Genomic DNA, 26,606 nt, shown 5'->3' on the forward strand with positions numbered 1-26,606 from the left:
TGCCACTAGCAATGATCATAATGACACCTACCACCTATGGAGCCCTTCTCAGGTAAGTGTTTTACAAAATGGTGTCCCTTAAGACTTCATCACTGGGTCGGTATCACCATCTCCATTTTACAAATGAGTAAGGCTGAGGCTTGGAGGGGTTAAGTGAGTTGCCCAAGGTCATGTGGCCTTCCAGGGAAGAGCCCAGCGTCTGGGTTTACAGCCACGGTTTCCCACAGCCCCTGCTCTCCCTCAGTCTCACCTACTGTGTTCCCTTCTGGTTAGCCCCCTCCCATCTCAAAGTCAGTGACATGAAGCTCAAAGGGCTACTCAGGGTCATGCAAGCAGCAGCAGAGCCCAGGAGCTCTGTGCCCCTCACACTCCCAGCAGGGCATCCTGAACAGTATGAGTGTGAGTGCAGAAGGCCTGTGCCTACCCTGTCCCCACCAGGGCCAGGCCTCACCCTCACTGTGGCTCAAATGTGGGTCTGGGCCTCCCGAAGCTCTTGCCTCAGTCCCTCTGTCAGTGTGGTGATGGCATACTTGGTAGCACTATAGAAATGGATCACGGAGTGGGGTGACACTTGGTAACCAGACATGCTGGGTGGAGGAAAGGAGGGGAAAGAAGAGAGTGAAGCTGTTGATGGACCAGCAGTGCCCCCTGCTGGACCAGTCAGCCCCACCACCTAGATGCTGCAGGAAAGCCTTCTCAAGGGGACCTCTTTACAGGCCATCCTGGTGGCCCACTGATGTAGCTCCAGCTATTCAAGCAGCTCCTGTAAGTCCTGCTCTTCCTAGAAGTCCAACTAGGGGCCGGCACTTGATATACACTATTCTTTCTTTCGCCATAATTGTGCCATTTGGCTGTTAACTGGGTATTAAGTCCCTATTTCACTACCAATGAAACTGATGTCCAAAGAGGTCAAATGAACTGCAACAGATCACTCAGCTTGGAGGGTGAGTGATGATCTGAGCTTTAGCCCTTGTCCACCTGCCTCACCTGTTGATATTAATGATGTGCCTGTCATCCACCTTCCATTCCTTCATGGACTGGTAGGCTTCCCGTGTGCAGATGCTGAGGGCCAGCATGTTCACCTGCAGGCCGGGGAGGGCAGTGGGGTATCTCTAGCTTGGGCCCATCTGAGCAGGTAATAGAGCCACAGAGCCCATCCAGGGGAGTGGCATTCCAAAACAGTGTCCAGGTCCTACCAGAGACCAACAATGGTTCCAGGGTACCTTGCCTTAGGTGCCTCTCCCCCTAAAGCCACCAGCCCCAGCTGAGAGCAGTGCTAATTCCTCTCCCCAGGTAACCCCCGCCTCCAAGATTCTGCAAACAGCAGTGGGAAACTCCCAAACTCATCCATGACCCAGGAACCCTCCCTGTCTTGGATGTCTCCTCTACAAACAACAGAACCTCTGCCTTAGAGAACTATCTCCTTTTCTTCCTCAAATACCCTCTCCTCTCTTATCTGGGTCAGCTTCCCTGGCCTTGCTCTCTAAAAAGCCTAAAATCCAGGGCGCCTGGGTGGCTCAGTCAGTTAAGTGTCTGACTTCAGCTCAGGTCATGATCTAGTGGTTTGTGAGTCCGAGCCCTGCATGGAGGACTGCACTGACAGCTCAGAGCCTGGAGCCTGCTTCAGATTCTGTGTCTCCCTCTCTCTTTGCCCCTCCCCCACTCACACTCTGTCTCTCTCTCTCTCTCTCTCTCTCTCTCTCTCTCAAAAATAATAAAAAAATTAAAATAAAGATAAAAAGCCTAAAATCCTTCCAAAATGGCTTTAAAAATCTCTCTCCTTGGTGTGCCTGCGTGGCTCAGTAGGTTAAACATCTGACTCTTGATTTCAGCTCAGGTCATGATCTCACAGTTTGTGTGTTCAGGCCCCGTGTGGGGCTCTGTGCTGACAGTGCAGGGCCTGCTTGGGATTCTCTGTCTCCCTCTCTCTCTGCCCCTCCTCCCTCCCCTGCTTGCCTGTGTTCTCTCTCTCTCAAAATAAACATTTAAAAAAAATAAATAAATAGTGGCTCAGTCAGTTAAGGGTCTGATTCTTGGTTTTGACTCAGGTCATGATCTCATGGTTCATGAGTTCTAGCCTCACACTGGGGTGGGTGCTGACAGCTCAGGGCCTGCTTGGGATTCTCTCTCTGTCTCTCTCTCTCTGCCCCTCCCTCACTCATGCAAGCACGCTCTCTCGCTCTCTCTCTCTCCCCTAATAAATAAGCTTAAAAAAAAAGAAAGAAACCTTTAAATTAATTAATTAATTAATTAAAAAAAAATCTCTCTCCTCAAGTATAGACCCTAGCCTCTCTCTGCCTTACCCAGCTACTCTCTGCTCCTTTCCTATCTCCTCCCTTAAGACTATAAGTAGAGAAGGCCTGACCTTCCTTCCTTCCATGCCTTCCTCTAGACTCTGTTCCATCTACAAGATTAGGCACAGAGACTCTTTATGGGGGTGGGGTAGCTGGTCAGAAGATGGCAGGGGACCTCCTAAGCACATGGGGGCTTTCTGCCTTCCTTGGCCTCTGCCAGAGGTGACCCAAAATCCCCACCCTTCATGGAACAAAGGCCTGAAGAAGTATCTCAGCTCCAAAGCTCCTGCCAAGCCACACCCCTGCCCCATGAGGACAAGCACAGATAAAGCTTTCAGCAGGTCCTCGAGTCTCTCCTCCTGAGAAGAGACAAGACCAGCCAGGACATTAGATGTTTCTCTTTATCAGGTGTCAGAGCCAGGCATCAGGACAGAACACCCTCGCCATGAACCTGCCTCAGCATTCATAGCAGAAGGACACGAGGACCTTTTTCTGGCCCGCTTAGCAATGTGTATTTATGAGGCAGAAAACTCAACTCTGAGGACAGATGGAATAAGAGGAACAGGTCCCTGAGACCAGGGGAGTGATTCTCCTAAGGCTGGTGGGGTGGAGGGTGGAGATGTCTCAGAAGACGATCCTAATAGAATTACATAGTGTTGAAGCTGGAAAGGGCCTTAGGGACTCAATATATGTCCCTCATTTTACAGATGTGCAAGATCTCAGATCTCCCAGAAGGCTGTCTGAGGGCAGGGGTAGGGCTTCATTTTCACTGTTCACTGTTTCAATGTTCATTGTTCATTTCTAGGCCCAAGCAACTTTTAGGTGCTAAATCGATTGTGGGAAAAAGATCCATCCCATGTACACACTGTTTTCAACTTCTCAGGATACTTTTATACCCTAATATTGCCCCATAATATAGTCTAGAAGTTGAAAACCCATGTCCTGAAGGCTGTGTTTGGTCTGTACAAAGTTTTAAAACATTTGTAATTCACTCCCAATGTGCATTGGAAGCTTTCATTCCCTCAAAAAATATCTATTGAGTGTTTATGGGCTGAGGCCATAACAGAGAATAAACCAGACAAAAATCCTTGCCCTTGTGGAGCTGAGGTTTTGGTAAATGGGAGGGGTAGGATATCACATAAAAACCCAGGCTCTCCACTCCTCTCAAAGAAATGATAAGATCTGGCCACACTGGACCCACAGTGCTCCACAGCAGGGATGCTGGATTTCAGCAGCCACCCTTGTACTTGACCATGTGCTCTCCCACTTACTGCAGACTCCCCTGACTCACCTCACTCATTTAGCTATTTACCTGGCCCCAGGGGATACTGGGGTTTGTGGCCCCAGATATTGATATGTGTTCACCCCAATTAAATGTGACAAGGCTGATAGAGAATAACCACCTGCCTGAAGCCACACCATGACTGGCAGGGCTGGGTGAGAACCTCATCTCCTGTCTCTTGGTTCCTTTTCTTGTAAGACCATGTTCTCAAGCACTCAGCACGGTGCCAGCACATGGGAACATTCAATAAATAGCAGTTCTCTTTCCTACCAGTCTTTCTTCCAGTAGAAGGAAATCAGCCTGGACTTTAAGAACTGCCCCTTTAAGGGACTCAGAGGAAAGAAGAATGGAAAAGATATGGCCATTCATCCACTCACTATGCCTCTGGTAGGGAAAGAAGCAAGGGGAGAGTCAAGGTGCCCCAGTTATGAAGCCAAAGTTCCCTCCTGTTACATGTCTTATCCTGAGCAGCCCTCTGGTTCACAAAGCCCTGGCTCCCCATTCTCCTCCCAACCCCCCACTCCAGGTCTGCAGCCCTTACATTGAACATGTCCTTCCAGCTGCTGGTGTTGCCTGAGAGCAGAGTGTCAGGCCAGGCCAAGCCAGCATTGTTGATGCAGATATCCACACCACTGTGCTGAGAGCAGACAGCCAAGAACGTGGAGAGGATGTCCTCCTCGCTGGACAGATCACATCTGTGGGGGGATCAAAGTCCTGGGGTAGCCTATACTCTTACATTTGGCAGCCAGCTCCTATGAAACCCAACAAGGGGCTAACTGGGGTGAGCGGCTCCCACACCTTCCCACCCAGAGACAGTCTTCTTCTGCTGTCACCACTCAGAGAACTCTCTCCTTTGATAGTCACCTTCCAGCCATATAGTTGTTGGGACTACTTATCCTCTTTGATCAAAGTCCAGGGGATAAGAGCACTCCCTGAGTGAGGGGAGTATGGGAATGGAGTTGAAATCGTCAATGGAAGACTCTCACAATAAACTTGAATCTTCATTTCTGAGAAGAGAGTAGGGAGCCAGCGGTCCAAGGCATAGCATGATCTCCATCTCTTCTGCCTCTCCTCCAACAGGAACCCCTTCTCTGCTCATAGGTAAGCTACACCTCTCACCCCACCCCCTGCTTCTTCCACCAGAACCAGGAATCACTGAGCTGATGATGCCAGGATTCTCTCCCCTCCCCTTGCATCTAGCTCCTTCCAGAGGGCTTATGTCTGAACAGTCACCCTCCCTCCACAGAATGCAGCCAGTTGGCTCTCAGATTGGGCCCAACTGCCAGTCTCCCCTTGCCCTACCTATAGGAAAGGTCAGGAAGTCAGGACAGATTCTTTCTCTCTGTCCCCCAGTGTACCATACTCTACCCCAAAATTTCTTGAGATATGATGAAGCAAGTTAGGTGGCAGGTGACACTGGGAAGCCCTAGTGTATCGACAGGGACCTCAGCACACGGAGGAGCCCTGAGATGGAAAGACCTGAGAATACAGAGCCACTGGGAGGTGGTTGTGAGGGATGCAGACATTCAGAAGCAGAAAGAAACCAAGCTCCGTGGCCTTAGAGGCCAGTGAGTGGGCATCTGAGCCTCATAAAGGTGACTGTACATGTACAGGAGGGAGAGAGTTGGGTGGTAGGGGGTGCCCTAGAGAAAGGCCAGCTTGGGCCAGTTGCCTTGGCCTGGAACCCTTCCCTCCCCGCCAAGTCAAGATGGGAATAAAGGGCTGGCTCAGGTGACCTAGGAAACTCTTTTCTGCTTTAACTTTCCAAGAGTTCAAAAGGTATGGTCCTCTGGGACTTAGAAGGCCCCCTTCACCCAATTTCACCTATTCACAACCACCTCAGGAAATAGGGCTTCTCTCTGTCGGAGGCCAGAACTCAAACTCTGTTTTAGTATCAATTAATAAAAGCAAACTAGGCACAAGGAAGCCTGGGATTCTCCCCTCCCCTGGCATGCAACTTGTCCCTTCCACCTCCAGACTCAAATCCCTGCAAGAAAGCCAGAATGAAGGGCCTGGGGACATCTTTCTCCCTGTCGCTGCCTTCTCTTTGTCCCACCTGTCCTCATCTATCTTCAGAAATGACCTGACACCATGTCAGTCCCCTCACAGAACAGGCATTTCCCCCTCATTCAAAGAGTCATCTTGGGGCTGAGTGAACAGCCTGAGGATCCCCCTTGAAGCTCAGGGACCCCCTTTCCTGGCTGGTTTGGGGTAGTAGGAAGAGAAGGCAAGAGTGACTTTAGACTTAAGGAATCCAGTGGTCTAAACCCTGGTCTGATCCTCTAGGCTCCAAGGCTAGGGTTGGGCCCTGAACTCCTCAGAATAGGAGAAAGGGAGGAGGAGAGTAGGGCAGTGGTACAGCTGGGTGGCCTTGGGACTATCTAGGTGGCTATAAAGTGTACCTTTGGTCAGCAGAAGGGGAGGGGAAAGCCCTCCTTCTGGTACACCTTCTCTCTGTCCCCACCCAAAGCCTCCTGGTGCAGGGATTTTGAACAATGGTGGAGATAAAGCCCTGCAGCTAATCCCTAGCCCAAACCCTGAGAGTGATCTTGTCAGGTGCAAATCCAAAGATGACCTATGATGAAAATTTCCCATCTTCTTCCTTCCTGTTACAACATGGCCAACTTCATTTTTCTTTGAGCTCTTGTTGCTCACAACTTGGGGCTCCCAACCCTAGTTTAAGAGAAAAACCAGTAGTTCCAGTTCCGTATTGCTTTGTCCCCTCAGGGCTTACATAGTCAATGCCCTATTTCACCCACTCAGTCCCACCCAAGACAGTGCAATTGGAGAAAGGTTGATCTGTAAATATCCCATTAGTCTGTTAGGCCCATTTGGTAAGGGTTAACCCTCAAATTGGGGGTTGGGGAAGGAGAGGGTGAGTTTCTTCTGAAAAGCTCTATTCCCACCCCAACCCCACCCTCAGTGCTGGGTGAAAAATTATCATGATCAAAACCTCTAGCTCCTGTTCATCTGGCTGGCCAGCCACTTTGGTTGGCTTTGTGGGCTTAGTCTGGGGACTAGAGGAAACAATCTAGTAGCCAATTTAGCCACTGAGGCCAGAAAACTTTCTTTCCTTCTCCCTGGCTGCCTAGCTAGCCCTGATCTCTGGCTTCCCTTTTCCTCAGCCGACCTGGGCAGGCAGATAGGCACGGAGAAATATGCCAAGGAGTTGGTACACTGGAGTAGAGGCTGTTAGGAGTAGGGTCTCCTTAAAAGAAGGGACTTCATGAAAGGGAAAGTAGAGGGCTGCTCTACTAGGCATCTCATCCCTCACAGTCTGATCCGGTTGCAAATGGCCTTGGGGGAGCAGCAAGTGGGGGCAGCAGCGTCGCAGCCTAGGTCAGACCACTCCGCCTCCCGGACCGTACACCAGCGGAAACAACGCCTCCCAGAAGGTCCCTCTCCCCAGCGGGGACTTACCTCGATGTTGCTCACGGGGCGGGCACAACCCACTACCTTCAGTCCCTGCTGGACGAGGGCCCGGGCCACAGCCGCGCCGATGCCCCCCGAAGCTCCTGTCACCAGTGCCAGCCGGTCACGCCACTGCTCCATGCCGGTCCTGGCCATGGTCCCCAGCCGCCCGCCCACCTCGCTCCGCGATACGGACATTTGGATCGCGGAGCTCCTCCCCGGGGTCGCAAGGGCTCGGACGCATTTTGGTCACCACCGCGGCCGCCGTTGCCGATCTGCCCCCGCTCGGAGCCGCGCCTGAACCTGCCTCCATTCTGCCCGGCCCCGGGCTGGGGCTCCACCCTCCGCTTCTCCGCGACCGACCACATCTAGCGGGAATCAGTCGCGGCCTTCCCGCCTCTTCCGGCCCCGCCCCATGCCTGACGGGAGGTGGGAAACTGTGCTTTCCTCTGTGCCGGCGGGTGCAGAGGGTTCCCGGGTGGCCCGTGGTCCTGCTTTGGTGAGCTCTTCCCTTAGGGGCAGGGAAACCGAGGTTTAAGGGGAGCTTGCTCCAGGCCCGAGGCCGTTCGTATTCTTGCCCCCTTGTTCAGTCTCCCCTCCCAGTTCCTGACCCCTATGGCAAGAAGGAGAAATTAGGGGCTTTTAAGGTGACTCCAAAGCCCGCCCTCTGGCTGATGCGAAGGATTCAGCCTAGAAAAGGCTGAGTGCCTCAGCTATCATCCCTGAGTTACCCTCTCAACCCTACCTGATTCCTTGGCTTTACTAGAATGACAACTCAAGATTAAAAATGGAAACACCCTCCAGTACACGTGTGTTAGGGGATTGTATCCCTACTGGCCTACTGTCTCCAACTGTCCTAGACCCTCCCACTCCCTGTGAAAAAATATATCACTGTGTACCAAAGATTAAAAGCAAAAGCTAACATTTACTGAATGCTGTGTAATTGGCACTTCTAAGCACTTTAAATATATTAGCATATGCACATAAACTTTAAGATACTACATATTAGGCTTCATTTTGTAAGTGACTGAGACAGACAGGGGTAAAGCATGGTTTGGACTTTAAGCCATGCAGTCTTAGGTCCAGGGGATGTGCTCCTAAACTGCCTTCATTCCATTCTGCCTTTTGTCTCTTCTTGGGTTGTTGGTTTTGCTCTCTGACCACTCAGGATGTTCCATCAAAACTCTGAAAACTGCCTTACATCTGCATCCTTAATATAGCTATCTTCCAAAGAAAAACACATCTCTGCATAACTACTGGAATCCCTCCACTGCAAGCAATGGCATAAGCAGTATGTGAGGCTGGTTTATTCATTCACCAAGTACTCATGTGTTTGGCCCAAGGATAAAGATTAAAACAAAATAAAACCAGTCCTTGCTTTTAGAGATCTCAGGAGAAAACTTGACAACAAGTGGTTAAGAAAGGTTTGAGCTCAGAGCCAAGGGCTCTGGGGGGCCCTTAGTCATTTTTTATGGATTCCAGGATGAAAGTAAACAAAGGCCAGAGAGGAGTCATGACTCATTTTTACCTCTACCCCATCCCTATGCAACACTTAAGATTTGAAAAGACAACTGAAGAGGTGTATGAAAGAAATGCCACCAACTATAAAAATTAAATCTAAGCTTTTGCTGTTGCCCACCTGAAATCTGATTAAGTGGTACACAGCCCATAAAATTCACTGCATCCCCACTGCACAGAGGTATTGACTGTCCCACTACTTGCCTGCTGCCCACCAATATTATCAACATTGAGACACAAAGCTCTGAGCACATGTGTTTATCGAACTATTGACTCAACCTTTTAAATGGCAGCCAAGTGCTATTCCTGGGGGAATCTCTTCTCTCCTTCAGTACTCACAGTTCATGAAAGCAGTAAACTGTAATGCCACAGTGACTTTATTGTTGGAAACCAGATAAGGAGCATGCACTTATGGACCGCAACGTGGTTAGCTCTAGGCACAGTCTTTTGGTCCCAGGTCTACATGCTAAAGTAATTACTTTTGAGACAACCCTTGGTTGAAATTCTGCCAAGTTCTGTTTTCATTCTTCCAGTTCAGTATGAATCTCTGAATTTAAGGCACTTTATGTTAAGTGATACCAGGGAATTTTAAATAATAGCAATTAATCTCATGAGAAAGATGCTAGCCAGTATTTAAGGGTATTGCAGCAAATTTATTCTTTCAAAACAAAAGATTGAAAACTGCTTTTCTCAGCTCTAGTCAAGGGAAGAGTTTTGTCCTCAACAATTTGTATCTCTATCCTCATTTGCTCTTCATCCTAACATCAACACTGGTCAAATACCAAGTTCAGAAGTGGCAAATATTAAAATACTGCCACACATTAAGTAGAAACATGTACACCAATTTTTACTATGCATATTAATAAATATTCTTTATTTTAAATTTTGCACATTGCGCTTTAACATTACATCCAAACATTTTGCAAGTGGATGTCTACTTTGTAAAACCATATATTCAGCTCATTGTCATTTCTGTACAGAAGTATAAGTACAACATTACTTTTTGCCACTAAGTTGCTTTAGTAAGTCTCACAGGAAGAGAAACATTTAATGAAAAGAGATGGCTTAAATCATATGGCAGGCCTGCGCAGCCACGCAACTAAAGACACAAGCCTGAAGAAAGAACTAATGAGGTTACCTCCACCGTCTCCCAAAACAAGAAAGAATCACATTGATTTAAAATTTTGCCATAAGTCACTAAATTAAGAGTTTTTTTTTTTGAAAGAGAAGGCGCAGTAGTCATCTTGAGTGTTTCATTGAAAGACAGAGCTATTTTATTTATTTAATTTGCTCCAGCCGTTGTCAACCAGCCACTACAGATGGGCCTCTTATGATCATTTAAGCGGCAGTATTTATTAAATTTCTCCTTCAGATGCTGTCGGTATTGTTCTCTATTGCTGTAGAAAGACTGGTTATTAGCCATAAATGACTGTATTTCATCTTGTGAGATAAAGATTTCCTCATCTGAAGTACATTCAGACTCATCCTGCAAATTAAAGCAGTAGTTAAGATTATGACTTAAATTAAGAATGCAAAATGCTATGCTGATGGAGGACAGCTAAAAATTCAGGCAAACTAGCCTTTTAATTTCAATTCAGTCACATGAAGTCTTTCATTGAACTGTTTACAGAACAAGCATAATGTCACTTCATCTTAGAAAGTACAAAGTAAGAATAAAATCCAACTTAACTCAGTTTGAAACTCTGGATCTATAATTTGTCTTAGAAGACCTATGAGCCTAAGAGACTCCCAACCTTTGCCTTAGAAAATGACTAATTAGATAACTAGACTTTAAATAAAAACTTGAGGGGCACCTGGGTGGCTCAGTCTTAAGGCTAAGCATCCGATTTCAGCTCAGGTGATGATCTTGTGGTTTGTGAGTTTGAGCCCCACGTTGGGCTCTATGCTGACAGCTCAGAGCCTGGAGCCTGCTTCGGATTCTGTGTTTCCCTCTCTCCCTGACCCTCCCTCTGCTCGCGCTCTCTCAAAAAAATAAACTTCAGGGGCGCCTGGGTGGCACAGTCGGTTAAGCGTCCGACTTCAGCCAGGTCACGATCTCGCAGTCCGTGAGTTCGAGCCCCGCGTCGGGCTCTGGGCTGATGGCTCAGAACCTGGAGCCTGTTTCCGATTCTGTGTCTCCCTCTCTCTCTGCCCCTCCCCCGTTCATGCTCTGTCTCTCTCTGTCCCAAAAATAAATAAACGTTGAAAAAAAAAATTAAAAAAAAAAAAAAATTAAATAAACTTCAAAAAAATAATAGAAACTTAAAATTAAAAAAATAACAATGTTTCTGATTACAGCAAAACAAACAAACAACTAACTAGAGATGGTTACAACTAGTTACCAAACTTTAAATAACCAGACTGATGTGATTAAACTGGATGGTCCTGTGTTGAAACTTTTATCTCTACAAATTAAGTAAAATAAAACCTTTTTAAAATTTGAGAAACTTAACCACCACATAAAAAACAAAAACAAAAAAAACTATTCTCAAGGATTTGTTTCCACTGGGAGCCTAACTATTAAAGAGAATATACCACCCTTCTCTTTCCTTCCCCCTCCTCTAAGCCCCACACAAACTATGTACTGGGTTGCTTGGAATCAGGCATAATTCGTGTAAAGTACCAAGACTTACAGTCAAATCTTAAAAGATTTTGCAAGTTTAGTTATGCTTTTATCCTACATGAACCTAAAGAAAGTAAAAAGTGGGCTCTAGTTCAGATTCTACATTTTTTCCTGGTATGGAAGGCTGGACACCATAAGCTGCCACTCAGAAAGGCAGTTTGCTTACAATAACCCTCTTCAAGGAGGCAGACTCCTGGACACAATGCTAACTCTATCCCTTTTTCCCAACTATTCTCTTCTCTTCTACAAAGGAGGACAAGGAAATATGCTGTAGAGCAGTTGCATAAACCACATGTGGAAGAGCAGAAATGAAAAGACCAAAAATAATGAAAGACTGACCTTAATTTCTTAAAAGCTTCCCCAACTCCTAGCTTTAAATTCTCAAATATTGTCCCCTCCCACATCTACCAATCAATAAGATATCCTTACTTACAAGGAGTTCAACTAAGCTCTTGGCACCTTTTCCACAATCAGGACCAAATGATGGCTCTATAGGTTCTGCAAACTGTGGTACATTTTTCCTATGCTCAAACCAAGGCAGTGGCTGCCCACCCTTTTCAGGACTGCAACAGCTTTCAGGATGTGCATCTTTGGTCTTGTCGCGGTGAAACACTGTGTGCACGGTATTTCCTGAGGTCTCTCGATTACCTGGATCTGTAATACAGCTTCCAAGCTTTTGGATCTGAAACCAAGCAAAGGATTACCCAGGTAAAAAGGCAGGGAATAAGAGCAATTATTCTTTAGAGAAAGAAAAAAAGGCCCTGATAGTGTGTTAAGTTTTTAGAAGGAATACTGAACAGCAGCAGCAACTGGCACTTAGTAGGCACTTACTACATACCAGATGCTATGTTAACCCATCGATATAATCTCTTTCATCTTCACAGAACTTAATCTGATAGGGACTATTAATTTCCTTCCAGATGAGAAAACTAAGATCAAGCAAACTGCTCAAGATTACACAGCTAATTCATTTAAAAGTATTATGAAAAGAATGAACTGGATTTATGACTCACATAGATTACTGGACAAGTGACCGCATCAGACACACACACACACACACAAATCACAAGATGAGCAGCCAACAGAACTGCATTCTAAAGGTACTCATTCTAAAATAATAAATACCAGAAACTAAGCTGCAGACTTGCCACTCCAAAGAAAATAGGTTGTTCTCCCCTCAACTGCAAAGGTTTAAGAACTCTGATACTTACATGTTCATCACATTTCAACATCTTACTTTTCTTTTTCTTCTTTTTATTTTTTCCTTTGGTGTTGTTCTCTTCAGAATTTGCCCAACATTCAACACAACTATCACCATCATCTTCTTTGTCTTCACAGTGATGAACACAGGAGTCGTCACCTGAAGAAATCAATAATCTCTTACTTATGTGCTTTAATCAGCCATGTAGTAGAAATAATTGGGAAGCTTAATCTGAACCTACCGTGTTCATCGTGATTACAAATGCCTTCAGTGCAAGCAACATCCGAACCCTCCCGAGAACCTGTTTCACTCCCTTCCATACTAGATGAATATCCACAATCACTACCATTACAGTGTGGTGATAAGCCTGAAAATAAATCGGTTGAGACTTATAGTTAACATACCAACAAAGAATGAACCAACTGGAGACAACATAAAAATTTCAAAATTGATAGCTTACTAAAAGTAGAAAGTAAACTAAATAATGAAAATATGATGAGGGGTTTATAGTTCTTTGTTTTTGTCAAATAATAACAAATACCATAAAGAAAAAAGAAGTATTAAGTGTCAAAGTTACAGGATCTCTAAAACCTCTTCCATTTAAGAGGAAGAAATAATAAACTTAAGACTTAATTTTAAGAAGAAACTGTATTTAGTTACCTTTCTTTATTTTAGGGGACCCCAAAAGATTGCCGCTGCTAGGACAGGTACATGATGTGTTTTCGTTGGTAACAATTACTTCTACACAACTATTACCATCTTCAGTGCTGCCACAGGCTTTGCAGCTGTTTTCTATGAAGTCTGTTTCCTTTAAGGGTCAACATTGAGAGACGGTAAAAAGTCTTACCTTCATATGGTTACATTTACTTTCCTTAACATCAACCAATTAAATAGGAGTTAGGAGGTTACCAACTGAAAAAATTATTCTCATGAAAAATCACTAACCCACATTAAGACTATGAAACAACTAAAAGCAAATTAAGAGTTAATCGTATCAGGAAAATTTAGGGGGGAAGTTCCCAAAGTGTAGTTTGCTGACCCCAGGGATTCCCTAGATCAAAACTATTTTCATCAGAATACTAATATGTCACTTGCCTTTTTCACATATTGACACTTACACTGATGATACGAAAGCAATGGTGGGAAAAGTTGCTGGTACTTTTGCACAAATCACAGCAGTGGCAATCACACTGTACTAACAGTCAGTGTATTTTTTACTTGTCAAGCACTTTCAGGAAATAGATACTTCACTTATGAAAGTCTTCGATGAAGCAGTAAAAATATTTTTTAAGTATCAGCTCATGAGTAGATGTCTGACAAATAGGAAGGATGCTTAAAGCACTTTTGCTGCATACCAAAATACAATGGCTGTCTCAAGGAAAAGCACTTGAAGCTTGTTTGAGTTACAAGCTGAACTAGCTGTTTTTTATCCTGGAACATAAATTTTGCTTGAAAGAAGAGACAAACTTTGGTTATTCAGACTTGGATATTTAAAAGCCATTCTCTCAGAAATGAAGTCAGCCCATCACCTCAAGGAAAACAATGGACGGTATTTGTTGTGATAAAACTCAAACTTTCAAACTACAATCAGAATTTTGAAAACTTGTATAAATAAGCAGAATGTGCCTGAAGCTTCCCAATACTTAAAGACCCTTCTGATGAGATCAGTAGTGGTTTTAACACGATTATGTGATAATATATATAATGAAATGTCAGTATCTGGCAAGGTCTGCATAACTCAGTAAACCAGTAACTTTCAAATGACCAATTCATGATGTTACAAAATCATGCATGAGTTAAAGATCCATTCAAAGTGCAAGACTGACTAGTGGATTTTAATTTAACTGAGTTACGGAAAGGTCATTCACAGGTGCCAGGTTCCACATTGTAACTAATCTTTAAGAAACTACCACTTGTTGAACTGTAATGCCAAAGAATATCCACAACTATCTGAAAAAGTTTATATTACAATACTCCTTCCTTTTTTGTGTGAGGCCAGACTTTCTTCAAATGTTTCAACCAAGCAACATATGGAAATAGACTGAATGCAGAAGCAGATATGAGAATCCATCTGATTCCTTTTAAACCAAATATTTAGAAGATCTGCAAAAATATAAAATAATGCCACCTTTCTCACTTCTTTGTGTTTTGGAACAGTTTTCAAAAAATGTTATTCATGTTAACATATAATGGGCTTATTATTTTTTAAAAAGAATTAACGATTTAAAATTTCTCCATTTTAATTTCTAATACAATAAATGTTATATGTATAATCTACATGAACAAAAAGCACACCGAGCACTGTAATTTTTAAAAATTCCAAGGGGTCCTGAGACCAAAAAGAACTGCTCTAGGTCATACATGGACTTAACTTTCCATATTTGGACTTTGATCTAACAACATACTAAGATCAGGTAAAAAGATAATCATTGAATATTATAAAACAAACACAAGACATTACAATTTTTGGCTGTACCAATTATAGTAGGAAAAAAGCCAATATACAAGCTGCAGCTCCTCATATTCTGGAAAAGCATAGTAAAAATGCCAAAAATCTAGCAAAAAGCAATACTACATATTTATGAATCAAAATTAAGGAATACTACCTTCTCTTGGCTTACTTCCTTTTCATCTGCTGTTTGTAAAGGAGTAGGAATATCACATACACATTTATTTTTTCGTCTGTTCTTCCGTTTCTGGCGTTTCTTTTCTTGCTTGAGTTCTCTTACTCGTTCCTCCTCTGAAAACTCTTCACAAAGTTGTTCCAATCGGCTAATACCCTGTACTTTTTCCACAGTCATCTATTATAAAAACAAAGTTGAGAATGAATACTGGTCAAAACTACCTTTACTTTCCTTGGAAATTCTCAATTGGTAATTTTACATGATACCACACACACAAATAATTCATGTTGCAATTTACCAGAGCATTCCTACAAAGAATCTTAAATTTTAATGCTTTATTTATTTAATGTTTATTTATTTGAGAGAGCACGAGTGAGCACAAGCAGAGGAGGGGCAGAGAGAGAAAACAGAGAAAATCCCAAGCAGTCTCTGTGCCATTTGCACAAAGCCCAACATGGGGCTTGATACCATGACCCCACGAAATCATGACCTGAGACAAAATCAAGAGTTGGATACTTAACCGAATGAACCACCCAGGTGTCCCTAAATTTTAATACTTTATTTTTTTAAGTTTATTTATTTTGAGAAAGAGAGACAGCATGAACAGGGGGAGGGCAGAGAGAGGAAGAGAGAGAGAATCCCAAGCAGGTTCTGCGCCATCAGCACAGAGCCCGATGCAGGGCTCGAACCCACAAACTGTGAGATCACGACCTGAGCAGAAATCAAGAGTCTGACACTTAACTGATCGAGCCACCTAGATGCCCCTAAATTTTAACACTTTAAATGATGACAACTTAAAATCTACAGGAAGTGAATATACCACCAATCCCTACAGGGAAGGCAGACTTATTACACACACTCCTCTTCCAAACCAGCAATATTCTAGTTTCAAATTTCAATTCCAACACAGCAAACATTCATTTCTTAACACAACAGAAGACTATTTAACCTGATTAGATGATCTAGTTTCTGAAGTCACAAACATATAAAAAGAAAAGAAAAAAAAAAGCGTTCAGCAAGAACTAGTACAAATCTCCTCAGACTCCCCAGAACAATGTTTAAAGTTCACAGATGGGCTTCTGAAAAAAAAGGTTTATAGCTTTCATATAATTCACAAAAGGGATCCGTGACCCAGTTAAAGGGTTACAACCATGCCTCAGAATATAACTAAATGTTCACTAGCCAAAATTTTATGTGCTACAGAGAACTGGGGGTGGGGGGGGAAGGTTACCAAATCACAAGCACTAAACCCAAAACCAGCACTATAAAGAGGCTACTGGATATCAGCAGACAAACTGAGACTCACGAATTAAGTATCAAATTTACTCTGGGTTGCTTTTACCTTTTCATTAGCTATACTTCATAGCAACATGGCTGCTAAATAATCAACTTCAGTTTTCCACTCTGAGAAAGTCTAAATATCAAAGCTGGCAGAATAACAGGATTAAAATCAAAGAAAATCCACAAACTTTTTTTTTTTTTTATGTTTTTTAACGTTTATTCATTTTTGAGACAGAGAAGCACAGCATAAGCAGGGGAGGGGCAGAGAGAGAGGGAGGGAGACACAGAATCCGAAGCAGGCTCCAGACTCTGAGCTGTCAGCATAGGGCCCGACGCAGGGTTCAAACTCATGGACCGCGAGATGATGACCTGAGCCAAAGTCGGAATCTTAACTGACTGAGCCACCCAGGCACCCCCAAAATCCACAAACTTAAATTCTAATTCCCTTCCCCTAAATCCACCCCCAAATCCATGCCAGTATCAGTGAATTACAGCCCTCTGAGGCAAAATCAGACTGCTAGCTTATATTAACATTCAGTCCAATAACCTAACCAAGCAATCTTCGACAATGAAGCAGGTCACTATTCTTACCTCAAAACTCTTGCGCAAAGCATCAACACCAAGATAGAAAAGCATCTGCCATGTTTGCTCTTCTGCTCGTAGTTTTTGCCAGATTCGATGCAGTCTTTCATAAAGATGAATTCCCAAGCAGGTCAGAACTTCTTCTTGAGCTATATCTATTGTCTTAGCATGCCTTTCTCTTCGTCTGTAAAGGAGAATAAATCACACATAATTCCTAGTACCCTTTGCTGAAAGAGTAAAAGACAGATAAGAGGGTTCAGGGTTTAGACACAATTTGCATACCTGGTAAGAAGCCAGTTATACATTCAAACTAAATGTACATAAAAACACACAAGCATACATGTACATAACCAATGAGAAATACACATGCAGGCAGAACTCAGTCCTAATATTGCTAAAAATAAGATAATTCAGGAACTGGGGCTCTAAAGAGATGGTTTTTGGGCACAAGAAGTCTAATATAATGTGTCCAGCTCATAGGAGGCATGATAGCTCCTTCACCTTCCAATTATAACAAATGCCTATTTGGGTTTTGTAGGTTTCTTTTTTTTGAGGAGTAATGGATAAAGGCAGTGCAAAAGAGATTCAATCATGGACAAAAGCCTTCTAGGCTAGTTTTTAGTAGTAGGGTTCACAGAACTTCACTGGTAAGTCTTTGTGTTCTATGTGCCTAGCACAAAATGGGCACTCAAATGAGAGCTGATACACAAAACACAAAACAAAATGGGTTCATTTTATTCTATGAACCTTTTCTGATTTTATTTTCACAAAAAAGCCAGAGATAAAATTTTAGGTTCCTATATAATTCAGTGATAATATACACAATTCATTAATTACATTCAGTAAAATATTTAACAGTTTGCTGCAAAGACCTCTTCCTATGCAAAAACCATCATAATGAACAAAATTTAGATATAGAAATGCATGGATGGAGGGGGAAAAAAATCCCTCGAATCATTTTCAAGTGAAAATGATAATCTATAACAATGAAAGCCAAAAAAAAAAAAAAAAGCCTGTCTACTTCAAGCAACAAGGAGCAGAGGACTGAAATGAACACCACAGAACACTTTCTATTTTTATTCAGTCAATTAAGAAATGCATATTTTAAAGAAAGCAAACTCTTTACAAGCACACCTGAATTTATACATATATATGTACTGATGCAAAAGGTGATGGAAATAAAACTTTCAGTAATAAAATGAAGCAAAGCGCTAGATAGCCCATTCTAGCAAATTACATACTCATACCCTCCTGCGAACTCTGGCTCAGCACGACCCAAAAGATGTGCAATGAAGTCTGTTTCGCAGCAAACATGTATGTGCCGTTCATGTGGACAGCACCGCAAACCTTCATAAAGTGCAGCACAGTAGCCCTTCTCTTTGCTGCAATCAAGTTCACCAATAAGGATATTGTATGCTCGGAGAACTTTATTTTTGCAATCAGTGCAAAACCTGTTGAAAAGAAATACTTCAAAATTAAGAAAAGGCTGCATAATTATTCCGTAAAGCATGTAACAGTGTACTAGACAATAACACTCCCCTCCCATATGGCGCATTAAAAAAAATCCTCCAAACACACATTTAAAACATACACGTGTAAGATATATACAATTTTAGGGATTACAGAGTACAGCTAGATTTCCATTTGCAAATGATTTTTATTTTTTTAAATGTCTATTTTGAAGGGGGGGAGGGAGGAAAAGACAGACATGAGCGGGGGAGGGGCAGAGAGAGGGGGGAAAAAGAATCCCAAACAGGCTTCAAACTGTCAGCACAGAGTCCAATGTGGGGCTCAATCTCACATCACAAACCTCAAGATCATGACCTGAGCCAAAATCAAGAGTCGGATGCTTAACCGACTGAGTCACCCAGGCACCCTTGCAAATGATTTTTTTAAATACTTATTTATTTTTGAGAGGGAGAAAGAAAGGGGGGGGGGGAGGGAGGGAGGGGCAGAGAGGGAGACAGAATCTCGAGCATGCTCCACACTGTCAGTGCAGAGCCCGACATGGGGCTTTAACTCACAAACCCTTAGATCATGAGCTGAGCTGAAATAAAGAGTCTGACGCTTAACAGACTGAGCCACCCAGGCACCCGTTCGCAAATGATTTTTTAAAGTTTTTTTTAATGTTTATTTATTTTAGAGAGAGATACAGCGCAAGCAGGGGAGGGACAGAGAGAGAGGGAGACACAGAATGGAAGCAGGCTCCAGGCTCTGAGCTGTCAAACGCACAGATTGTAAGATCATGACCTGAGCTGAAGTCGGGTGCTCAACCGACTGAGCCACCCAGGCGCCCTGCAAATGATTTTTAAACAAGAGAGACACACAGACCTAAAAGAATGAGGCAGATATACACTGTTTGTTCATAACATACATTTCCAGAAAATAGTTGCCAAGGACTAGCATATTACTTCCTCAAGAGCAATTCATACAGGTCAGAAATAAAACAAGAAGCTACAAACCAATGACTCAAAGAATCACTCTCCCTTCAGCCTCTGAAAATAGTTGCTATCTTCAGTCAGTAAAACTTGATTTGAAATTCTGCTACAACATTTTAACACCTCACTAGCTAATAAGCATTGGGAAGAGGGTGGGGGCAAAAAGAATAAGAAAGTGGCACATGGAGTTTTAGTTACTAATAATTTCCAAAAGGTCAAATTCCTTCTTTTTTTTTTTTAATTTTTTAATGTTTATTTATTTTTGAGAGAGACAGAGTGTGAGCAGGGGAGGGGCAGAGACAGAGGGAGACACAGACTTGAAGCAGGGTCCAGGCTCTGAGCTGTCAGTACAGAGCCCAATGCGGGGCTCAAACTCACAAACTGCGAGATCAAGACCTGACCCAAAGTCAGACACTTAACTGACTGAGCCACCCAGGCACCCCATTTCCTTCTTTTTTTTTTTTTTTTTTAATTTTTTAACGTTTATTTATTTTTGAGACAGAGAGAGACAGAGCATGAACAGGGGAGGGGCAGGGAGAGAGGGAGACACAGAATCAGAAACAGGCTCCAGGCTCTAAGCCATTAGCCCAGAGCCTGATGCGGGGCTCGAACCCACAGACCGCGAGATCGTGACCTGAGCTGAAATCGGACGCTTAACCGACTGAGCCACCCAGGCGCCCCATTTCCTTCTTTTTTAAAAAAACTTATTTATTCTGATAGAGACAGAAAGAGCACGAGCAGGAGAGGGGCAGAGAAAGAGGGAGGATACAAAGCAAGCTGCATGCTGTCAGCACAGAGCTGACCTGAGTCAAAATCAAGTCAGACACTCAACAGACTGAGCCACCCATATTTCTGAAGAAAAAAGTATGTTCTTAATACACAATCATAATATTGACAACATATACATAAAAATGTGGTCTAGGGGCACGCACCTAGGTGGCTCAGTTGGTTGAGTGTCTGACTCCTGATATTGGCACAAGTCGTGATCCTGTGCATTTGAGATTGAACTCTATGTTGAACATGGAGACTGCTTGGGATTCCCCCACCCCAATAAACAAATAAACAAACATTTATTTAAAATGTGGTCTAAACTTAAGTGTTTATAATGTGGCAAAAGTGTAGAAGAGAAAAAAAAAAGGTGTACAAGAGAGTGTGAATGTAGAAGATGATGACATTTTCTTTTAGAAACCAAACATTATTTAATCAGAAAGAAAAAAATAGAGCCTTGTTTCTTTATCTTTGATTTCCTGAATAAGAAAGAACTTGGTCCGGTAAAAAAAAAAAAAAAAGAAAAAAAAAAAAAGCCAGGCTCATAATATTAAACAGCTGCCTCTCTGGAAGATCAGCTGTAGTGGAATGAAGAAATTTTGATCTCTTTAAATTCATCTCCCTAGGTGACTTCTATTCCCATGGCTTCAGCCAACATGTGTGCCTCTCACCTCTACAGCTCTTGTTCAAGTCTCTGCCCCTGCCTCAGGGCCAAACTCATACTGAAAATGGGGGGACATCACAGATATGTAATAGGCAACAAGTTAAACTCCCTGTCCGATACTAAGGGTGACACTGTTCCCTTCTAAACTTGTTGAGAACACCACCATTGAGTCACCCAGGAAGAAAACCTTAGTTAACTACCAACTTCTCCTCAGGTCCTCTTTTAGGGGTGGAGCCAAAATGGCATCAAGTATTATTATTATTTTTAGTATTTTTAAAAATGTTTATTTATTTTGAGAGAGATTGCAAGTAGGGGAGGGGCAGAGAGAGGGAGAGAAAGGGAATCCCAAGAGCAGAGCCTGACCTGGGGCTCAAACTCACAAACCATGAGATCATGACCCAAGCAGAAGTCAAGAGTGGCACTTAACTGAGCCACCCAGGCACACCAGTATTATTTCTTACACCTCTCATCAGCCCCTTCTTTCTGATCCCCCTGCCCTGTTTTAAACTGCCTAGATAATTTTTTAAAAAGCTTCCTGACTTCCCTGCTTGCATTTTTTCTAGCTCCAATGCATCTCTCATAACAAAAATTTTTTTTTTCAACGTTTATTTATTTTTGGGACAGAGAGAGACACAGCATGAACGGGGGAGGGGCAGAGAGAGAGGGGGACACAGAATCGGAAACAGGCTCCAGGCTCTGAGCCATCAGCCCAGAGCCCGACGCGGGGCTCGAACTCACGGACCGCGAGATCGTGACCTGGCTGAAGTCGGACGCTCAACCGACTGCGCCACCCAGGCGCCCCAACAAAATTTTTAAAACAAATCTGATTATCTCACTCTCAGCTTCAAGACCCCTCCTGTCTAAAAATAAAGTTCCAACTCCTTATTAAGCCCTTCAGTGACTTCCTCTCTTACCCCACCTATTTCCAGACTTATTTCCCAAGACTCCCATCTCCCTCATGCTTCTCCCAGTCTACCCTGCCTTTCTGTACATACTGTACAGACAATGGACTACTTTTGAACATAGCTTATGTGTCCTTACTTTAGTCTTTTTTTCTTTTGCTTCCTCCCCACTCCTCTCGACATCCTTCTCCATTTGCCTAAATCATGTCCATCCTTAAAGAAGCCCTCTGTAATTCCCATAACTAGAATTAGCCTTCCTCTGTGTTCCCATATTTGTGATTTATTCTTCTTACTGTATTTACCCTCACACTGCCATGCAGTTGTTTGATACCCACATCTTTCTAAGTATGCTTCTTGAAATGAATAGATGTTAAAATAGAAGCTCTAAAAGTCCACTTAGTAAACACAGGCAATAATGTTGACAAGTCAAATCGCACTTTCATTAATGCTCCAAAAACACTGAAATATACAAAAATTAACACAAAATAGACTATAGCCTAAATATTAAGATCTGAAATTACAAAACTCCTAGAAGAAAACACAGGAAGAAAAAAAAATTTTTTTAATTTTTTTAAATGTTTATTTTTGAGAGAGAGACAGTGTGTGAGCAGGGGAGGTGCAGAGAGAGGAGACACAGAATCCGAAGCAGGCTCCAGGCTTTGAGCTGTCAGCAAAGAGCCCGACGTGGGGCTTGAACTCATGGACTGTGAGATCATGACCTGAGCTGAAGCCAGATGCTCAACCGATTGAGCCACCCAGGCGCCCTGGAAAAAAATTTTTTTTAATGTTCATTTATTTTGAGAGAGAGAGAGAGAGAGAGAGAGAGAGAGAGTGTGTGTGTGAGAGAGAGAGCGAGAGAGAGAGCAAGAGAGAGCATGTGCGAGTGGGGGAGGAGGAGAGAGGGAGAGAATCCAAGCAGGCTCTGTCCACACTGTCAGCGCAGAGTTGGACATGAAGCTTGTTTCACGAACTGTGAGATCATGAACTGAGCCAAAATCAAGAGTCGGGCACTTAACGGACTAAACCACACAGGTGCCCCACCCCCAAATTTCATATTGAATAGGTGATGATTTTTTTGGATATGACATCAAAAGCACAGCAAACAGACAAATGAGACTATATCCAACTTAAAAGCTTCTGTGTAGCAAAGGAAACAAGAGAGTCAAAGACAACCACAGAGAAAGTATTTGCAAACAGGGCGCCTGGGTGGCTCAGTCGGTTAAATGTCTGACTTCGCTCAGATCATGATCTCACGGTTTGTGAGTTCGAGCTCATGTCAGGCTCTGTGCTGACAGCTCAGAGCCTGGAGCCTGCTTCAGATTCTGTGTCTCCCTCTCTCTGCCCCTCCCCCGCTCATGCTCTGTCTCTCTCTGTCTCAAAAATAAACACTAAAAGAAATTTTTTCAGAAAATATTTCCAAACCACATACTTGAAAAGGGGTGAATATCTAGAATGTATAAGGAACTCCTACAACTCAATAACAACAACAAAAAAATTAAATACTGGGCAAAAGACATGAATAGACATTTCTCCTGATATACAAATGGCTAACAAGCACATGAAAAGTTGTTCAACATCACTAATCATTAGGGAAATGCAAATCACAACCACACAATACTACCTTACACCCATTAGTATGGCCACTCCAAAAAAATAAGAAACATGTGTTAGCAAAGATGTGGAGACACTGGAACCCTTGCACACTACACCGCTGCTGAAATTGTAAAATAGTGCTGTCAATAATAGCAAACAGTATAGCATTTCCTCAAAAAATTAAAAACAGAACTATCATATGACCTGGTAATCCCATTTTTGAGTATATATCCAAAAGAACTGAAAACAGGATCTCAAAGAGATATTTCTACACTCATGTTCATTGTATCATTATTAGAAATAGCTAAGATACAGGGGCAACAACCTATATGCCACTTAATGTTCACTTAAAAACTGTTTAAGAAGTCAATTTGTGGTGTTTTTTTTTTAACCACAATTAAAAAAGTCTTCCCCTTGAGGGAGAGAATAGACTTAAATGCAGAAATAACAAACACTTCCATGTTTTCAGGTTATAAAAGATTTTCAGGTAAATGAATGGTTTTTCAGGTAAATAAATGATTAAATGTCATTCAGCAGCAATAATAAAACTTGAAATATTTCTCCCATATTTTACTGCTTTAAATTCTCATAGTTGATTAATGTATGTATGCATATAACCATAGTTAATACAAGCAAAGAGCAATTTAAAAATACTATATGGTAGCTGTAAGAATGAAAGTGACTTTTCCCGTTTTCAAAAGTAACCTTGCACATAAATGTAAAAAACATTTTAAGGCAGAGGTTTCACAGTTTCTTAACACCTCATTTCTAATAACATGCTACCCTAATACCTAAATGGCTAGTGTTATCAAATCTTATCAAATCTTCTGTGTTACCAAATCTTCTGAGCATGTTATAGTGTTCAGAAAAGTCCACTAAATAGAACTGCCAAAAAAAGTACATTATTTAGACATTTAGAAATCATTCTCAACTGATTCTACACATCTCAAAAACTCAAACTGTACCTAAAACAAGAACTAGATACAGAGAAATAAGAACTTGCAAATCTTGCACGCATTCACTACTGTGCTTACACTATGTACCAGATACTGTTCTAAGTAAGCCTGACTATGTATCATCTGTCCCCATGACAAATTTAATCCTACAATTAAGTAGTATCATTATTTTTGTCTTAAGAAAAAAACTGAGGTACAGATTCAAAACCCAGGATTCAAAGCAATCTCTCTTAATTGTACTTTTCCCCACCCTTCAAATATTTATAAAACAGACTCCACCTTCTTCTAGACAAAACACTGCCATCCAGATACAGGAAATATATACAACTGTTACAGGAAACTCCAAAAGATTAGTTCTAATAACTAGTAATATACTACCCCAAAAAGCTATCTTTTGGATGGACCAATTAATATTTAATGATCAATTCATATTGAAAGAAAGACTCTAATATGGACCTATACATTTAAGTATGTTTTGTGTCTATATAATCCCTCTCCTACAAAACTCCAAATATTTGACATATTCTCTACTCTCTTGGGTATAATCAAGCAAAAAGGCAAATTCACAAGAAATATTGTAAGTGAAAAAACACCTCAGTATGTAGGTTAAGTCATTACCTCATTGCCATATAAACACCAGTCTTGATAAATGCCAGTTTTTTTATCATTTACATTATATATATATATCTCTCAGATCAAAAAACACACAACCATACACCATACATGTGACAAATTTATCTTAAAAGAGTACAACTCCCCCCAAGAACACCATCTCTAGATGGTTCCCTTACCAGTTTCCTTTCCTACTGCACTCTCCCTCCCTACGAATTTCCAAATGTTAATGACACTTAGAAAATTCCTTTGTAAAGTAGTATTCTAAAAAGAAAAATCTGAAGTTACTTTTTTAGTACATGAAGCACACAAATTCCAGCTCTACTTTTAGGTCTTGACAAGTAATTATAGAAGAAATAATTCAAAATATTACTAAATGAAAGCTGCTAAATTAAACTTTGATTTTTAAAATGACAACATGAAATGCTTCTATCATAAAAACAAGGAATACTAGAGTTTCCAAAGTGATTAAGTACACTTTACTCAATTAGGCACACTTTACTGGCTTGGAACTAACAGGCCAATAAAATTTAAAAGTAAAAATTACAGAAAGAGGAGATGCTGGTTCAACATAAGAAGGCTAACATAACACTAAGAGGCATCCCATAAAGGAACTGCTTACCCTAACATTAAGCTCTGCTTAGTACCACGTATTAATGGGAAGACTGAAGTGATATTATATGAAGAGGTGACAGGTCAATTTGGATGACCGAGAGGGCATTAAAGCACCTTCCAACTATACTGTGATGACCTAAAGGTCAAGACTTACCTGTGTTTTCGCAGGTATGTTTCTAGTGTTTCTAAGAGACAACTAGAGTCAATTAAAACTACTTCATCCCTGCATTCTTGGGACATTAGTTCCCAGACGTCCATCCAACAACCTCTGCAGAAAGAAACAAGTATTAGTGAAAAGGAGGAATATATAAGGGTAAAACATTTAAAAAAAAAGGCAGAGTAAAGGATTGCTTGGTTTTACCTGGCTGTTCCCTGGAAAGGTCCATAATGGAAAATGATCCTACACTTGCTGTCCTTCCTGTGGTCTTCACTACTTCTCTTATCTGTACTTAACTTCTCTGAACTGACACTGCTACTGCTCCCTTCACTGTAGTACAGTATAGTACAAAGCTTAGTGACACTGAGATAATCTGAAGGAATAATTTCTATAGTCTAAATTAAAATCAAGAACTCTTTAATACTTATATTATTAGTAGATTAAGTTTGCAAATTTGTATATAATTACATATTAATTTTAACCAAATTAAAATGTTAAACATACGCTCATATCTTTATATATAAATTTTTGCTCAACTATTAAATTTATCTGACACAACTTAACATTTACATTTATCAAGATACATCTCATTACGATACTAAGCATTTTATGAGTAAATCTACTTGGAATGCTTTAAAGTCAACAGGGCTAAAAAATATTACATTTTCACCTATAAAATGGATCAATCTTCCAAAAATTATAAATTCTAACAAGTTTTGATCTACTTAATGTGATTTTATAGCTAACCCATGGCAACAAAACTCTTATCTACCTTCACATTTATAAGTAGCTGGGGGGTAAAAAAAAAATCACAGATTAATTACAGTAAACAAATTTTTACATATACTAAAATAAAGATAGCACATGAAGATGACCACTTTATACAACTTGTATCAGTAAATACTATACAAATAATTTAAAAATTACTGAAAATTTCCCAGACTCTCCTTCCCCCCACAGGTTTCAGTATAGCACTGGTCATACATTTTGCTTTGTTGCAGACGTGCATTCCAGGAGAAATGTGTGTCTATATTCCATTCAATGATAGTCTTCTTGGTATTGCATGATTCTGAACAACTGGCTCC

General features: G+C 41.8%; 3 protein-coding genes across 22 annotated transcripts in view; 1 reads left to right on the forward strand and 2 right to left on the reverse strand.

The window, feature by feature from the left end:
* LOC123603355 overlaps window positions 1-6,966 on the forward strand; it is a 9,307-nt gene extending 2,341 nt beyond the window's left edge. For 4 of the 5 annotated variants that reach the window (XR_006714847.1, XR_006714846.1, XR_006714848.1 and 1 more), the window contains exon 3: window positions 1,294-1,591. Coding sequence is in view for 2 of the 5 variants with exons in the window: in XM_045488173.1 (XP_045344129.1) it covers window positions 1,294-1,353 (60 nt within the window). In the remaining 3 variants the exon portion in view is untranslated. Of the gene's footprint in view, window positions 1-1,293; window positions 1,592-6,852 lie in introns of those variants that run through there. The other variant, XM_045488172.1, reaches the window with a different exon arrangement.
* The window catches only part of DHRS11 (dehydrogenase/reductase 11), a 9,915-nt gene extending 687 nt beyond the window's left edge, over window positions 1-9,228 (reverse strand). Inside the window, 5 exon segments of the mRNA XM_045488176.1 lie at window positions 458-587; window positions 988-1,082; window positions 4,118-4,279; window positions 4,281-4,328; window positions 6,997-9,228. Coding sequence (XP_045344132.1) covers window positions 458-587; window positions 988-1,082; window positions 4,118-4,279; window positions 4,281-4,328; window positions 6,997-7,185 — 624 coding nt within the window. The 5' untranslated portion in view covers window positions 7,186-9,228.
* Window positions 9,229-9,349: 121 nt separating this feature from the next.
* GGNBP2 (gametogenetin binding protein 2) overlaps window positions 9,350-26,606 on the reverse strand; it is a 34,873-nt gene continuing 17,616 nt past the window's right edge. For 5 of the 16 annotated variants that reach the window (XM_045488146.1, XM_045488148.1, XM_045488149.1 and 2 more), the window contains exons 6-15: window positions 25,726-25,851; window positions 25,519-25,632; window positions 18,058-18,267; window positions 16,826-17,000; window positions 14,936-15,130; window positions 12,990-13,137; window positions 12,571-12,696; window positions 12,340-12,488; window positions 11,562-11,810; window positions 9,350-9,991 (exon numbers count right to left, since the gene is read on the reverse strand). In XM_045488146.1, the coding sequence (XP_045344102.1) occupies window positions 9,788-9,991; window positions 11,562-11,810; window positions 12,340-12,488; window positions 12,571-12,696; window positions 12,990-13,137; window positions 14,936-15,130; window positions 16,826-17,000; window positions 18,058-18,267; window positions 25,519-25,632; window positions 25,726-25,851 (1,696 nt within the window). In that variant the 3' untranslated portion in view covers window positions 9,350-9,787. The remainder of the gene's footprint in view (window positions 9,992-11,561; window positions 11,811-12,339; window positions 12,489-12,570; window positions 12,697-12,989; window positions 13,138-14,935; window positions 15,131-16,825; window positions 17,001-18,057; window positions 18,268-25,518; window positions 25,633-25,725; window positions 25,852-26,606) is intronic. The other 11 variants (XM_045488158.1, XM_045488160.1, XM_045488157.1 and 8 more) reach the window with 3 other exon arrangements.

This window comes from Leopardus geoffroyi, chromosome E1, assembly GCF_018350155.1.
Source record: "Leopardus geoffroyi isolate Oge1 chromosome E1, O.geoffroyi_Oge1_pat1.0, whole genome shotgun sequence".
Lineage (NCBI taxonomy): Eukaryota > Metazoa > Chordata > Mammalia > Carnivora > Felidae > Leopardus > Leopardus geoffroyi.